At 49.0% G+C, this 13,961-nt stretch overlaps 1 protein-coding gene and 2 long non-coding RNA genes across 3 annotated transcripts; 2 read left to right on the top strand and 1 right to left on the bottom strand.

Annotated features, from left to right (window-relative positions):
• Positions 1-643: 643 nt before the first annotated feature.
• Positions 644-10,839, bottom strand: LOC122376099. The gene is made up of 4 exons (XM_043355794.1): positions 10,621-10,839; positions 4,226-5,181; positions 1,730-3,635; positions 644-1,268 (listed from the first exon to the last, which is right to left on the bottom strand). The coding sequence occupies exons 2-3, from the start codon at positions 5,123-5,125 to the stop codon at positions 1,779-1,781; spliced, it is 2,757 nt and encodes a 918-aa protein (XP_043211729.1). The 5' UTR covers positions 5,126-5,181; positions 10,621-10,839; the 3' UTR covers positions 644-1,268; positions 1,730-1,778.
• On the top strand, positions 5,606-6,101 carry LOC122376101. The gene is made up of 3 exons (XR_006255521.1): positions 5,606-5,627; positions 5,908-6,037; positions 6,083-6,101. It is a non-coding gene; the product is annotated as an uncharacterized LOC122376101 (long non-coding RNA).
• Positions 6,355-8,334, top strand: LOC122376100. The gene is made up of 3 exons (XR_006255520.1): positions 6,355-6,388; positions 8,129-8,198; positions 8,299-8,334. It is a non-coding gene; the product is annotated as an uncharacterized LOC122376100 (long non-coding RNA).
• Positions 10,840-13,961: the final 3,122 nt, after the last annotated feature.

Below are 13,961 nucleotides of genomic sequence, written 5' to 3'. Positions count from 1 at the left end.
GGCGCGGGTTAAAACAATGCTCGTGAAGATGGCTGGTCCGGCTGCTCATAAAATGTTGCCTATTCAAGTGAAAAACAGTTCAAGTGGAAGTTTTTTTTAGGGGTTAACTTCACTGGCCTTTCCGACCGATCGGTAATTCCAAGGCGGCTAAAGATGGGTAATACATAACGACACCCCTGTTCTCGAGGTGCGGTCTGAACTAACGTGAATGGGATACCCACAATAACCGTCGACAACTTAGCAACGCCCTGTGCGACTGTTAACGCGCGCGCGCGGCATTTTCGACTACGTTAGAAAATATATGGGTTTTGCGCCAGTTGCAAGTATCCACCAGTTATCTTCAGCTACATACAGACGTCACCGGTATGCATGGCGCCTTTGCACGCGACATCCGCATTGTCGCCTCATAAGTTGTCCCATCAAACTGTAGGTAATAAACTGATGGCTGCGCGCAGTCATTTTTTCGTAGCACGCCCCCCCCCCCCCATGTCATCGTGCTGTCGATTCATTGTCTGTCGTACTCCTGGCCGACCTCGCCTCGGGTTGTGGGCAACACAGGTGGAACTGGACCGTCCGTGGCCGCTGAATAGTTGGGACGCCGCCACGTTCACTTTAAAAAATCCCAAATATAAAAACAAACCAGTGATAAAAGAACGTATTTCTTGACTTGGCACAGAATCATCACAGGTATTTTACATCTCCACAACGCGCACATATATACACAGTAATATCAAGACAGCGAGATCATGTGAGTATACTGACGCACGCCATTCTTGGCGCATAGGTCGATATTTAGATCGTCGTAGGCGAGATGTTTTGACTAGATTACACATCAGCTCAGCATATAATACAGAAAACCTGGCTACCCGGGTATCGAGAACACAACAGAAGCAGATAATACTGGCCTGATCACAGCACAGGGGTTACATCGAAATAGTGAACAAGAACACAGAGCCAACGAAATAACTACCGCGGAGAGCACATCATGGAAACTACAACGACGGAGCGTCTTATAGGATGATAACTAATATGCACTAAAAGATTATCTCAGATAGTTTACAGCTTGCAGACTACTACCAAATATTGCACAGCTGCACATTGTCGGGTTCCTGAAACTGAAGTTGTGAGGTGTCCGTCTTCCTAGGCTTCACCTAGTGTCTTAATTTATACACATATGTACATCGTACACTGTCCAGGACGCCGCGGTTGCCAGGCTCGTTGCTCTTGGACAGTGTACTTGACTAGCGGCGGAAGACGCTCCACCAGGCCTGGAAACAAACAGCACAGAAAGTATGCGTTAGGCATGATGTTGACACTCAACGGCATCTTGAGCTGCGGGAGTGAGGACACACCATAGCGCACAAGCACATTTCCCCATTTTGGAGCACACATACAATCTTCGTGATTACCTTTGTCTCTTGTAACCCAGCGTAATTTCTTAGTATTTTATGAAACCATTGCACATGCAATCGATTGAACGGAGTTGCATCATCTACGTTTGTAATTCGCAAACGAAGTAGAGCCATACCAATTTTTTGACAGTTTATAGGTCGTTATTTTAACCTCCCCGTTGCGCGAAGAATGTTATTTATTTTAAGATAAAACTACAGTTTACTATAATTTCATATTCATCGAAATTTATAACTGGTGTGGATGATATTACATAATTATGTGAACCAAATGAAAATTATTTCCGTACAGTCAGTACAAAACAACATAATTTGCTTACGGAACTCAGTTGTCCTCCGTGCAGTTTTTTCTTTTTCTTCTTTGTACTGTTATAAGGGGCTTCTTCGCCTGGCGCCCACCACGGTCTTCCGAGATCCCTTGGGACGACCGCGCGCTTTGATGCGCATCGGCATCCGCAGGCCCGACAGATCTCCAGTTGCTCCGGGATTCGAGTAACCTGGAACAGGAGGAAGAGAGCCAGCCACGGAACCACCATCGGCTGGCCAGATGTTCCTTCTGGGCCACACTGCCGCTCCCGATGTCCTGGGGGTAGGTTCCAACCAGTCATAAGCGTCCTCTTCCTCCTCATCCACTGGGCTCAATCTGCGAGCTGAGACCTGTGGAGTGGACGGCTGGGAAGGGCGGTCGGGGCTTTGGGCGTACTCATGGTCTGACAGAGGGGACATGCCAGGCATAGTCAGCTTAAAGTTTGGCATTTGCCTGGCCGGACGGCGATCACGATCAGCGAGGGGGGACAGATCGGGCATGAGCACAAAGTTGGGCATTTGCCTATCTGGACGAACCGGACGATACTGAGGCATGCCAGACGAACTGGCGACCTGGAGACTGGGACTGAGCCGACGCTCGTCTTCGGCGACGAACTGCACTGAGTGGGTGCTGGGGGTCTCCCTGGACGGGGCTGGACTGGGCACAGGCTCCACATGCACTGGTGGCAGCCGGGCTACACCGGCCACGCCAGGCACCCGCACAGCTGGCCGGCGTCCAACGATCGGCGACACGAACCGTCCGATGACCGGAGACACGAACGATTCAGCCGGAGTCGCGCCGTCTTCTTCCTGGCCATCTGGTGCAAGCACACCGGCACCACCACCCTGCGAAAAGTCCATGTCCAAATCATCATGGCCCGCATCCTCGGCTGGTTGGATCAGCTCGGCGTCCGAGACCATGCCCTCCACCTGGCTAACCACGCAGAAGGCCTGGCCCCGCCGCACACAGTCTAGCACCTGTCGGAGAGAAGCGTAGAGGTCATTATATTGTTCGCCAGTACACTCTGCCCCCGCTGACGCGATGAGCTGCGTGACATTGCGCAACTCCCGGAAACGCTCGTTTTCCGTCCGAGGGCGCTCCCGGCGAGGCAGGCTGCGCAGGTCGACATCCTGGGGTGGCGGCGCTGGCAGCACCTGGGCCTGCAGGTGGCGGGACAGGAATGACAGGCGCCACCTCTCCGGGAGCACCTCGTTCGAAAACAAAGGCGCGATCGACTGCGCACGCCGGTGTGCAATGATGTGCTGGCAGGGCAGGGTGTACTGGCGGAAGAACGCACAGTCACAGGTAAGGTCATCGCACTGACCCATGGCGTCGTGTTCGCCACGCTCGACCACCTCCAGCTGCTCTTTGATTAAATCGAAGGCTAGGGTAGTCACAGTTTTTTGAACATCGCCTAGATCACCGTGATGCAGGTGAGTTGGACGTTTTTGAGTTTCGGAGAAGATTTTTTTATTCCTCTCCGTCCTGATCGCACTCAGGACGACCTTGTAACCCTCCACAAACTTCTCGAATGAGTCGTGAGGGTTGTTGACGGCTTTCAGTTTGGCATGGAGCGACTCGAGGTGGTTGTTTGTGTACACACCCGCCATGTGTCCCCCGGCCAGGCCCCGCACCCATTCGCTGCGGATCGCATCCCAGTTGTCCCTGAGATAGCGATCCACCCTTCCCTCGATACTTTCCCGGATACGCCAGTAGTCTTCTTCCGAGCTGGCGTAGGCGAGTCCCTCCAGCGTCCGGAGAAGATCGTCCCGCTCTTCGCGAGAGTGGCCCTTCAGCAGGGGCTGGACCTCCCGACGGAACGCCTGGAGCACGTGGAACGTGCAGATGAACTGTCGCGTCCCCGGGAACTGTTCCCGGATGGCACTTCGCTCCGCCGCGTCCTTGTCTGTCAGCCAGACCTGAGGGCAAAAAAGCATTATGTAACAGAATTTGATAACCAATAAGCACCTTGGTCTCCGTCTGTGGTACCAATTTCACCAACCTGTAACGTACAAAAGGGCTTGGCTTGCCTATCTGGGAAGGCGACTAGTCACCTCAGTGGGGATAAGCAGCATTACCAGCACATATAGGAAGCCAAGGCCCTACAGAAAAATACAATAGGATTTCGAAAATCTAGCCTTGCGGACTACTAGTGCTCCCAAAGTGCCACTTGAAGAGAGATGATGTCGAAATGCACATCAAACGCTAGAGAATTGATTAAGGAACACTATAGTGAAAAATTTGAATTGTGTTACCGTTTTGCAGTAATCGCAGCAGAAAATGGAAAAAGTTCGATTTCCCCGTTGACCTAGGAGTTAGGACCAAATACCGCTAATCACGAGATCTCATCTTAGTCTTTTCCGCTAAGCAAAACAAAGATCAAACAAAACTTAACGAAAGGTCGTAGAACTTTCGTTTCGAAATGCCAGGGGCAGGGGGGTGAATCCAACCCTCTGCACGGGCGAACGTGGCAACGCACAGAGTATGGGCAACGCTGTTTCGTACTCACCTTCGTTTGAGAAGCTGCGTCGACATTTTTTTGCTTGAAGATTTCCAGCATGGAGCCGATCATGGCAGCCGTTTCCTCCGTCACGATGAACACAGCGAGCGGAACGCCCAAACCCATAGAGTCGACACCCAGGATGGTGAAGACTGGAGCTCGGTTGTCGATCATCTTGTAGGTGGCGTCCAGCAGAAGCAGATCCGGGAACTCACGGAAAGTCCTCCGCATTTCCTCGTCCTGGAAAAAGATACCACAAACCACGCCAGCAAACTCGTCCTGCACAACCGAGGTCGAAAATCCATGCCGCTCGAGCATTTCCACCTGGGCACCAACATCGTCACGCACGGCGCCAGCCTTCCTCACAACGTTGTTCAAATCATCACGAGTGACATGTTTGCCAAACTCGTTTTTTAGCATGTCACGGATGCGCCTCTTGTTTGCGCCTAGAGAGACATGTTTGCGAACGACGTCCTTAAGGTCGCTCGGGAGCCGACGGTTTTTGGACATGAGGAGGAAGGCAGCTTCGGACGTGTCGTGATCATGCTCAAGATGGACACTAGTGACGACCAGGTCTAACTCGCTGGCGTCCAGAACGACCTTAAATCCAGACCGACAAGTACCCTTTTTGGATCGAGTGGTCCGCCTGCGATCTTTTGGCACCGGACCTCGGCCGCCCACACCACACAGATAGGTCAAAGATCGGTATTTGAGCGTGGCCACGATGTCGTCTAAATCAGTTCGGCCGTTCAGCGCTTTGCTCACGCAATGGTTGGGTGTAGACCTAATAAAGGTGCTCAATAGGGACGTCTTTTCTTTGAAAAATTCAGCATACGTTGACCTTTCAATTTCTTTGACTTTCGCGTCGAGCTCGGAAAAGGATTTGAAGCGGTCACCTGATCTCAGCATCTTGCGCCTGAATTCACCGGAACCACCACCAGCTCCTCTCTTGCTTGGACCAGGTTCTGAAAAAAGAAACATCGGTGTTAGATTTTGGGACGGAAACGAAACTACATCTTGTTTGCTTTTACTCAGCGTCATTACAACGTCTGTCACCGTCATTACAGGGGTGCCAGGGGCATCACAGATCTGCGAGGGGAGCCAGAGGTATGTCCGGGGCACTACGGGTTGTCAAGGGCACCATAGGACTGCCTAAACAATCACAAGTCCGTCAGCGTCATTACTGGGGTGTCAGGGGCACCACAGGGGCATGTCCGGCCTCCGGGGCACTACGGGATATCAAGGGCACCACAGAATTACCTGGACAATCACAGGACCGTTGGCGTCATTACTGGGTTGTCAGGGGCATTACGGGGATGCCAGGGACGTAACAGGTTGTAACAGGACGTAACAGACGTAACATCATAGCAAACCAGACACGGGTCACAGAGGTCAAACTCAGGTCACAGAGGTCACAATAGGTCATTCACGGATCAGAGACATCATAGCAAGCCAGACACGGGTCACAGAGGTCAAACTCAGGTCAGAGAGGTCACAACAGGTCAGACACGGGTCACTGAGGTCAGACTCAAGTCAGAGAGGTCACATCAGGTCAGGTACGGGTCAAAGACATCATAGCAAGTCAGACACGGGTCACTGAGGTCACAACAGTTCCGACTCAGGTCAGCGAGGTCACAACAGGTCAGGCACGGGTCAGAGACATAATTGCAAGCCAGACACGGGTCACAGAGGTCAAACTCAGGTCACATAGGTCACAACAGGTCAAGCACGGATCAGAGACATCATAGCAGGTTAGACTCAGGTCATGAGGTCATATCAGGTCAGGTACGGGTCAAAGACACCATAGCAGGTAAGACACGGGTCAGGCAGGCACGGGTCACAGAGGTAACAGCAGGTCAAACTCAGGTCACAGAGGTCACAACAGGTCAGGCACGGGTCAGAGACATCATTGCAAGCCAGACACGGGTCACAGAGGTCAAACTCAGGTCACAGAGATCACATCAGGTCAGGTACGGGTTAAAGACATCATAGCAGGTCAGACACGGGTCACTGATTTCACAACAATTCAGACTCAGGTCAGCGAGGTCACAAAGGTCAGACACGGGTCACAGGTCACATCAGGTCAAACTCAGGTCATAGAGGTCACAACAGATCAGGCACGGGTCAGAGACATCATTGCAAGCCAGACCCAGGTCACAGAGGTCACAACAGGTCAGGCACGGATCAGAGGCATCATAGCAAACCAGACATGGGTCACAGAGGTCAAACTCAGGTCACAGAGGTCACATCAGGTCAGGTACGGGTCAAAGACATCATAGCAGGTCAGAATCGGGTCAATGAGGTCACAACAGTTCCGACTCAGGTCAGCGAGGTCACAACAGGTCAAACTCAGGTCACAGAGGTCACAACAGGTCAGGCACAGATCAGAGACATCATAGCATACCAGACACGGCTCACAGAGGTCAAACTCAGGTCACAGAGGTCACAATAGGTCATTCACGGATTAGAGACATCATAGCAAGCCAGACACGAGTCACAGAGGTTAAACTCAGGTCAGAGAGGTCACAACAGGTCAGACACGGGTCACTGAGGTCACCGCAGGTCAGTCTGAGAGGTCACATCAGGTCAGGTACGGGTCAAAGACATCATAGCAGGTCAGACACGGGTCACAGAGGTCACAACAGGTCAGGCACGGGTCAGAAACATTATTGCAAGCCAGACCCAGGTCACAGAGGTCACAACAGGTCAGGCACGGATCAGAGACATCATAGCAAACCAGACATGGGTCACAGAGGTCAAACTCAGGTCACAGAGGTTACATCAGGTCAGGTACGGGTCAAAGACATCATAGCAGGTCAGACGCGGGTCACTGAGGTCATATCAGGTCAGGTACGGGTCAAAGACACCATAGCAGGTAAGACACGAGTCACTGAGGTCACAACAGTTCAGACTCAGGTCAGCGAGGTCATAACAGGTCAGACACGGGTCACAGAGGTAACAGCAGGTCAAACTCAGGTCACAAGGTCACAACAGGTCAGGCACGGGTCAGAGACATCATTGCAAGCCAGACACGGGTCACAGAGGTCAAACTCAGGTCAGAGATCACATCAGGTCAGGTACGGGTTAAAGACAGCATAGCACATCAGACACGGGTCACTGATTTCACAACAATTCAGACTCAGGTCAGCGAGGTCACAAAGGTCAAACACGGGTCACAGAGGTCACATCAGGTCAAACTAAGGTCACAGAGGTCACAACAGGTCAGGCACGGGTCAGAGACATCATTGCAAGCCAGACCCAGGTCACAGAGGTCACAACAGGTCAGGCACGGATCAGAGACATCATAGCAAACCAGACATGGGTCACAAAGGTCACATCAGGTCAGGTACGGGCCAAAGACATCATAGCAGGTCAGACACGGGTCACTGAGGTCACAACAGTTCCGACTCAGGTCAGCGAGGTCACAACAGGTCAGGCACGGGTCAGAGACATAATTGCAAGCCAGACACGGGTCACAGAGGTCAAACTCAGGTCACATAGGTCACAACAGGTCAAGCACGGATCAGAGACATCATAGCAGATTAGACTCAGGTCATGAGGTCATATCAGGTCAGGTACGGGTCAAAGACACCATAGCAGGTAAGACACGGGTCACTGAGGTCACAACAGTTCAGACTCAGGTCAGCGAGGTCATAACAGGTCAGACACGGGTCACAGAGGTAACAGCAGGTCAAACTCAGGTCACAGAGATCACAACAGGTCAGGTACGGGTTAAAGACATCATAGCAGGTCAGACACGGGTCACTGATTTCACAACAATTCAGACTCAGGTCAGCGAGATCACAAAGGTCAGACACGGGTCACAGAGGTCACATCAGGTCACAGAGGTCACAACAGGTCAGGCACGGGTCAGAGACATCATTGCAAGCCAGACCCAGGTCGTCACAACAGGTTAGGCACGGATCAGAGACATCATAGCAAACCAGATATGGGTCACAGAGGTCAAACTCAGGTCACAGAGGTCACATCAGGTCAGGTACGGGTCAAAGACATCATAGCAGGTCAGAATCGGGTCACTGAGGTCACAACAGTTCCGACTCAGGTCAGCGAGGTCACAACAGGTCAAACTCAGGTCACAGAGGTCACAACAGGTCAGGCTCAGATCAGAGACATCATAGCATACCAGACACGGCTCACAGAGGTCAAACTCAGGTCATAGAGGTCACAATAGGTCAGGGACGGATCAGAGACATCATAGCAAGCCAGACACGGGTCACAGAGGTCAAACTCAGGTCAGAGAGGTCACAATGGGTCAGACACGGGTCATTGAGGTCACCGCAGGTCACTCAGGTCAGAGAGGTCACATCAGATCAGGTACGGGTCAGAGACATCATAGTAGGTCAGACACGGGTCACTACAGTTACAGCAGGTCAGACTCAGGTCAGAGAGGTCACAACAAGTCAGGCACGGGCAAGAGAGGTGACAGTAGTTCAGACTCAGGTCAGAGAGGTCACATAAGGTCAGGTATGGGTCAGGGACATCATAGCAGGCCAGACACGGATTACTGAGGTGACAGCAGGTCAGACTCAGGTCAGAGAGGTCACATGAGGTCAAGGAAGGGACACAGAGATCACAACAGGTCAGTCACGGATCAGAGACATCATAGCAGGCCAGACTCAGGTCAGAGAGGTCATATCAGGTCAGGTACGGGTCAGAGACATCATAGTAGGTCAGACACGGGCCACTGAGGTTACAGCAGGTCAGACTCAGGTCAGAGAGGTTACAACACGGGTCACAGAGGTCACAGCAGGTGAGACGAGAGGGGTCACAACAGGTCACACACGGGCCAGAGACAACATAGCTGGCCAGACACGGGTCACAGAGGTCACAGCAGGTCAGACTCAGGTGAGAGAGGTCACAACGGGTCACACACGGTTCAGACATCATAACAGGCCTGACACGGGTCACTGAGGCCACAGCAGGTCAGACTCAGGTCAGCGAGGTCACAGCAGGTCAGACTCAGGACACAACAGCTCAGGCGGATCGGAGACATCACAGCAAGCCAGACATGGGTCACATAGGTCATAGTCAGGTCAGAGAGGTCACAGCAGGTCACACAGGTTACAGAGGTCACAACAGGTCACACATGGGCCATACTTTGGCCTGTGTGATCATGTGACATTTCAGATGTGTGACAAATTGTGACATTTCTGTCACAATTTTCAACTTCTGCCCCAGGTTTTCCAGTTTCTGCCCCAACAGTCAAACAGTGAGCATGCACCTTCTGCATCAACTAGAAACACAGCATATCCACAGTTGGAACAATGATCGCCTAAGTAGGTATTTGCATACATGGAACATTGTTTCCAAAGATAGAAACATTTCTATAAATGGTACAGAATTATCCCAATGCATCTAACTAACCTGTGATGTCTCCAGTGATAAGAGCTCATTAATAATGTCACATTTTACAGATGCTAGAAAGGGTGTCATTACAGTGTGACAATCAGAGGGTTCTACAAGGTCAGGATTTCATCTGCCGAGATATATAATGAAGCTCCCTGCAGCAAGGGTGTCATGCTGGTGTGATAACTGGAGGGGACGAGGGTCAGGGTTCTGCAGGGCCTGTGCATGCTAAAAAAATAGGCAGGATTTCATCTACCAAGAAATCTCATCAAGCTTCCTGCAATGCTTTGCACACTGGTCGGGGCAGGCAAGATCACAATGGAGCTACAATAGAGCTGCTTTACAGATGCTAGAAAGGGTCATCACAGTGTGATGAGCGGAGGGTTTTGCAGGGTCAGGATTTCATCTGACAAGATACATCAAGCTTGATGAGTAGAGGGTTTTGCAGGGTCAGGATTTCATCTGCCGAGATATATCATCAAGCTCCTTTCAGCAAGGGTGTCGCTACGGTGTGATGACTGGAGGGGACGAAGGTCAGGGGTCCGTGCATGCTAAAAACATTAGGCAGGATTTCATCTGCTGCGAAATCTCATCAAGCTCCCTGCAATGCCAGTGTGCGAAACATGGCAGGGTGATCAACGAGATTTTGGGGCAGACAAAATCCTGCCCCAAATCAGAATGCTGAGAGAATGCCGAGTCCATGCCAGGCCGCACCATTTACATTTCCGTACCACAGCACGTGAAATCCGCACCGCACTGGACCTAAACCCGCACCGCACCACACCAGCGGGCCAAAATCCGCACCAGCCGGAACGGTTCCACACCAACAAGATCTCGTCGAGAATGTCATACTTTGCAGTCTGGCTGCAATGATTTGCACACTGGTCAGGGGGGAGGGGCGGGAAAGATCACAATGGAGCTACAATAAAGCTGCAGGAAAACCCCCAGACCAAGATATTGAGATCATAATCTGAGGCCATGCACTGTCAACTTTGGCAATTCCACTATGTAAAACCAAACATTTGAGTTTCACTAACCTTCGCACTGTGCAGACGGTCACCTTTCAGCTCCCAAGACGACCGACAGCGGAGCTCGGGCCGGCACGTCCACACCCGCCGCGGTCGCCGAGAGAGAGGACGCCCGGAATCCCGCCGGAATATTCGTAGTGCTTAGTCTGATCTGACCAATGGGCGAGCAGAGTCACTGCTCTGACCAATGGACGTTCAGCGTTGCTATGACGTCACATCGTGGTGAGATATACACACAGCTGCCCTCTCTGTGTATTCCTCACCCGGGTGTGATTTACACTACGTAGTAGATTTTGTGTATATCACACCGGGGTGGGTGTGATTTACACAAATGGCCGGTATTGTGTAAATCTCACCGTGGTGAGATATACACACAGCTGCCCTCTCTGTGTATTCCTCACCCGGGTGTGATTTACACTACGTAGTAGATTTTGTGTATATCACACCGGGGTGGGTGTGATTTACACAAATGGCCGGTATTGTGTAAATCTCACCGTGGTGTGATATACACGGTCCCTTTACGTCTGGACAACGAGTTGCGGGGAAAAGTGCTGATTTTGTTGCAGTTTTAGGAGCCGGTGATTAGGCTGGATTTTTGGGTTACTTTTTCGTTCCGATTCATGTATTTCATAGTGTTTGGCTTTTGAATATTTTAGTTCTTTCAGATAAATATTACTTGCCTTACAACTTTTGTAAAAACGTTTCATTTTTTATAAGCCGACGTTCAGAGTCCTAAAAATACATCAGCACTACAATAATTGTAAACAAACAAATGGAGCACCACTTGGATCTGTTCCAAGGCCATTTTTTAGTTTATCTGGTGGTTTTCTTACTCTTGTACGTCGTTTTGTTGGATGTTTTGAATATTGACTTATATCATATTTAAGAAGCATGTTGACTGAAAACAATCCGAAGTATCCAGGAGGCTGACAGAGGTCCTGACTCCTGAGCAATATCAATATCAAGTTGAACAAGTTATGAAATTTTGGTTGATAAACGCAAGGTGATCGGGCTCATATATCAGCAAGAAAAAGTTAAATTAAAAGAGCTTATTGGGCAAAAACAAGCTATAATATTGCAGACCTTGGAGCAATACCTACTGAAGAGCACGCTGAGCAGGATCATGCCAGAAAATGTTGACTGGTGAGCGCATATTGATGTATTGGTATGGATATTGAATGATAACTTACAACAGCAAGATAAATTAGTGCTTACTTTCAAGTTAAAAATCTAGAATGAATGGACTTGGGCAGCTTAGATGCTTCATGCTATGCAGATTGTAATGTGCATCAGATACTCAGTGTCTGGCAAATGAAACATGCGATCATTCGATTGCTACTGGAGGAGAAAGCTTGGATCACTAAATCCACTTTATGTTGATTTTGATGTTAATCATCACTGTATTTCTTGAAAAAAGGATTATAGTAGAATTGTCAATGTGACAATCCAATCCATGCAACGATGTGATCATATAATGTGTTCATAGTCATTCGTGATAGTGATTATTGGTCCAATATACAATGGCAAAGCTCTCAGTCTCAGCGTTTCTTCCTGTGGATGGCCAGCAGTGACTCAGAGCTTTGAAGTATTAGTTTTCCTCACAGGGCTGGGATAAAAAGTACTGAGGGTAATCTTCCACCAAGGAACTCTACTTTGACATGGTATGAGATGTATGCACAAGTAGGTAGGTGCTTAGTTCCTATAGTCAGTAGTTGTGTATGTTAAGTCGGGTTAGCTTAGATTAGATTGTTAGTTTTTTAATTTGCCAAGTGTCCATAAAAATGTGACCTGAGCAATAAGCATACTCCTGACTAGCCTGACAGCTGACCTAGCCTCAATCATCACACATATTTGCAGCCTACCCAAGACCTGCATAGCAGTAGCATCTAGTTATAGGTAGGTACTCACCCTAACTCAATCTTACCTGCTAACCTTCAACTTGCCAAAAGTTAGCTCACATTGCCAAGCTGCATCCAGGGAAACAGTCAACTGAGGAACTGGCTCATTGGGTGGCTGGTGTGAGTCTGTGCATTTAAAGTGTTTCTTCTCTGAAGCTGCTCTGCACTGCTGTATGTCATGTTAGATGCTCAGAAATGTGGGAAATGATTACTTAGCTACTTTAGTGCTTTGTTAATGCTCGAGACATGAACAAGTACAGATCCTGCAGGGTACAGCTATGAGTTAGGTGCTAGGTGAGTATGTTATGTGAATGTGCTGTTCCCTGTTTGACCATAGTAAGTATACAAACAAGCACAGGGTCACAGTTATATTCAATCTCCACATAAACATACAACAAAAACAGCCATATGGCCTAACTCCGAACACACCACAGATAACTTAAGCCTTTGCAGGCACAAAAATGTTTTGATTAACAGGACAGGTATATAATATATCCTCTGTCCTTGGGGGATCTTGCTGCCAAGTTGAGGTACGATGACTTAACTTCAGAATTGATCAACCTTTTCTTAGCCACTGCTTATATACGAGAAAGACCAAATGCTTGTTTCTTTGATTTACAGGACATGTATACAATATATCCTCTGTCCTTGGGGGATCTTGCTGCCAAGTTGAGGTACGATGACTGAACTTCAGGATTGATCAACCTTTTCTTAGCCACTGCTTATATACGAGAAAGACCAAATGCTTGTTTGTAAACTGCGTTGAAAATTTAATGATCCACCATCAATTCTGACATGAAGGCACAAATGAAATAGTTCCCTCTCCTTTTGGAATACACAAAGCAAAATATTTAATAAATTTTAGTGGATGGACAAGAGCAATTAGCATAGCTTCCCCTCAAGTTAACTTCTGGCACTAATGAATTACACTGACACTTATTCGCTTCATATTTTGTAGCAAACGCGCTAAAACTGCAATATAACAGCACTATATGCTTCTTGACAAAATGCAATACAAGTAAAAATTTAGCCCTGATGGCATTCATTCTTGGTGGAAACGTAATTACAAAATATTTTGTAGTAACTATTAAATTCCGGCTGAAAACAGTCCACGGTTTAAAAAAGAATCATTCCAATGACGGTCCATTCTTGCGGTCCTGAAATCGCCACTATTTCCGGCCTCTCCAACGCAACTCGTTGTCCAGACGTAAATATGCTGCATTCGACGATTGTTAAGAAAAAATGTATGAAATGTTAAGAAAATATATGAAAATGTAAACCCACGTGGAAAGAAATTCATCCGCATCCTCCGGATCTCCGGATATTCATCCGGCAAAATCCTTGATTTTTAGTTACACACGTGGCAATGCTAATCGAAGCTCCTGTCCATTCCATGTCGTAGACTATATATTCCGTGACAATGCTGAGCGAATAGGAAAATATATAGATGGA

This window comes from Amphibalanus amphitrite, unplaced genomic scaffold (assembly GCF_019059575.1).
Source record: "Amphibalanus amphitrite isolate SeventyFive unplaced genomic scaffold, NRLGWU_Aamphi_draft 002015F_arrow, whole genome shotgun sequence".
NCBI classification, from domain to species: domain Eukaryota; kingdom Metazoa; phylum Arthropoda; class Thecostraca; order Balanomorpha; family Balanidae; genus Amphibalanus; species Amphibalanus amphitrite.
This window is presented reverse-complemented; position numbering and strand designations above follow the sequence as displayed.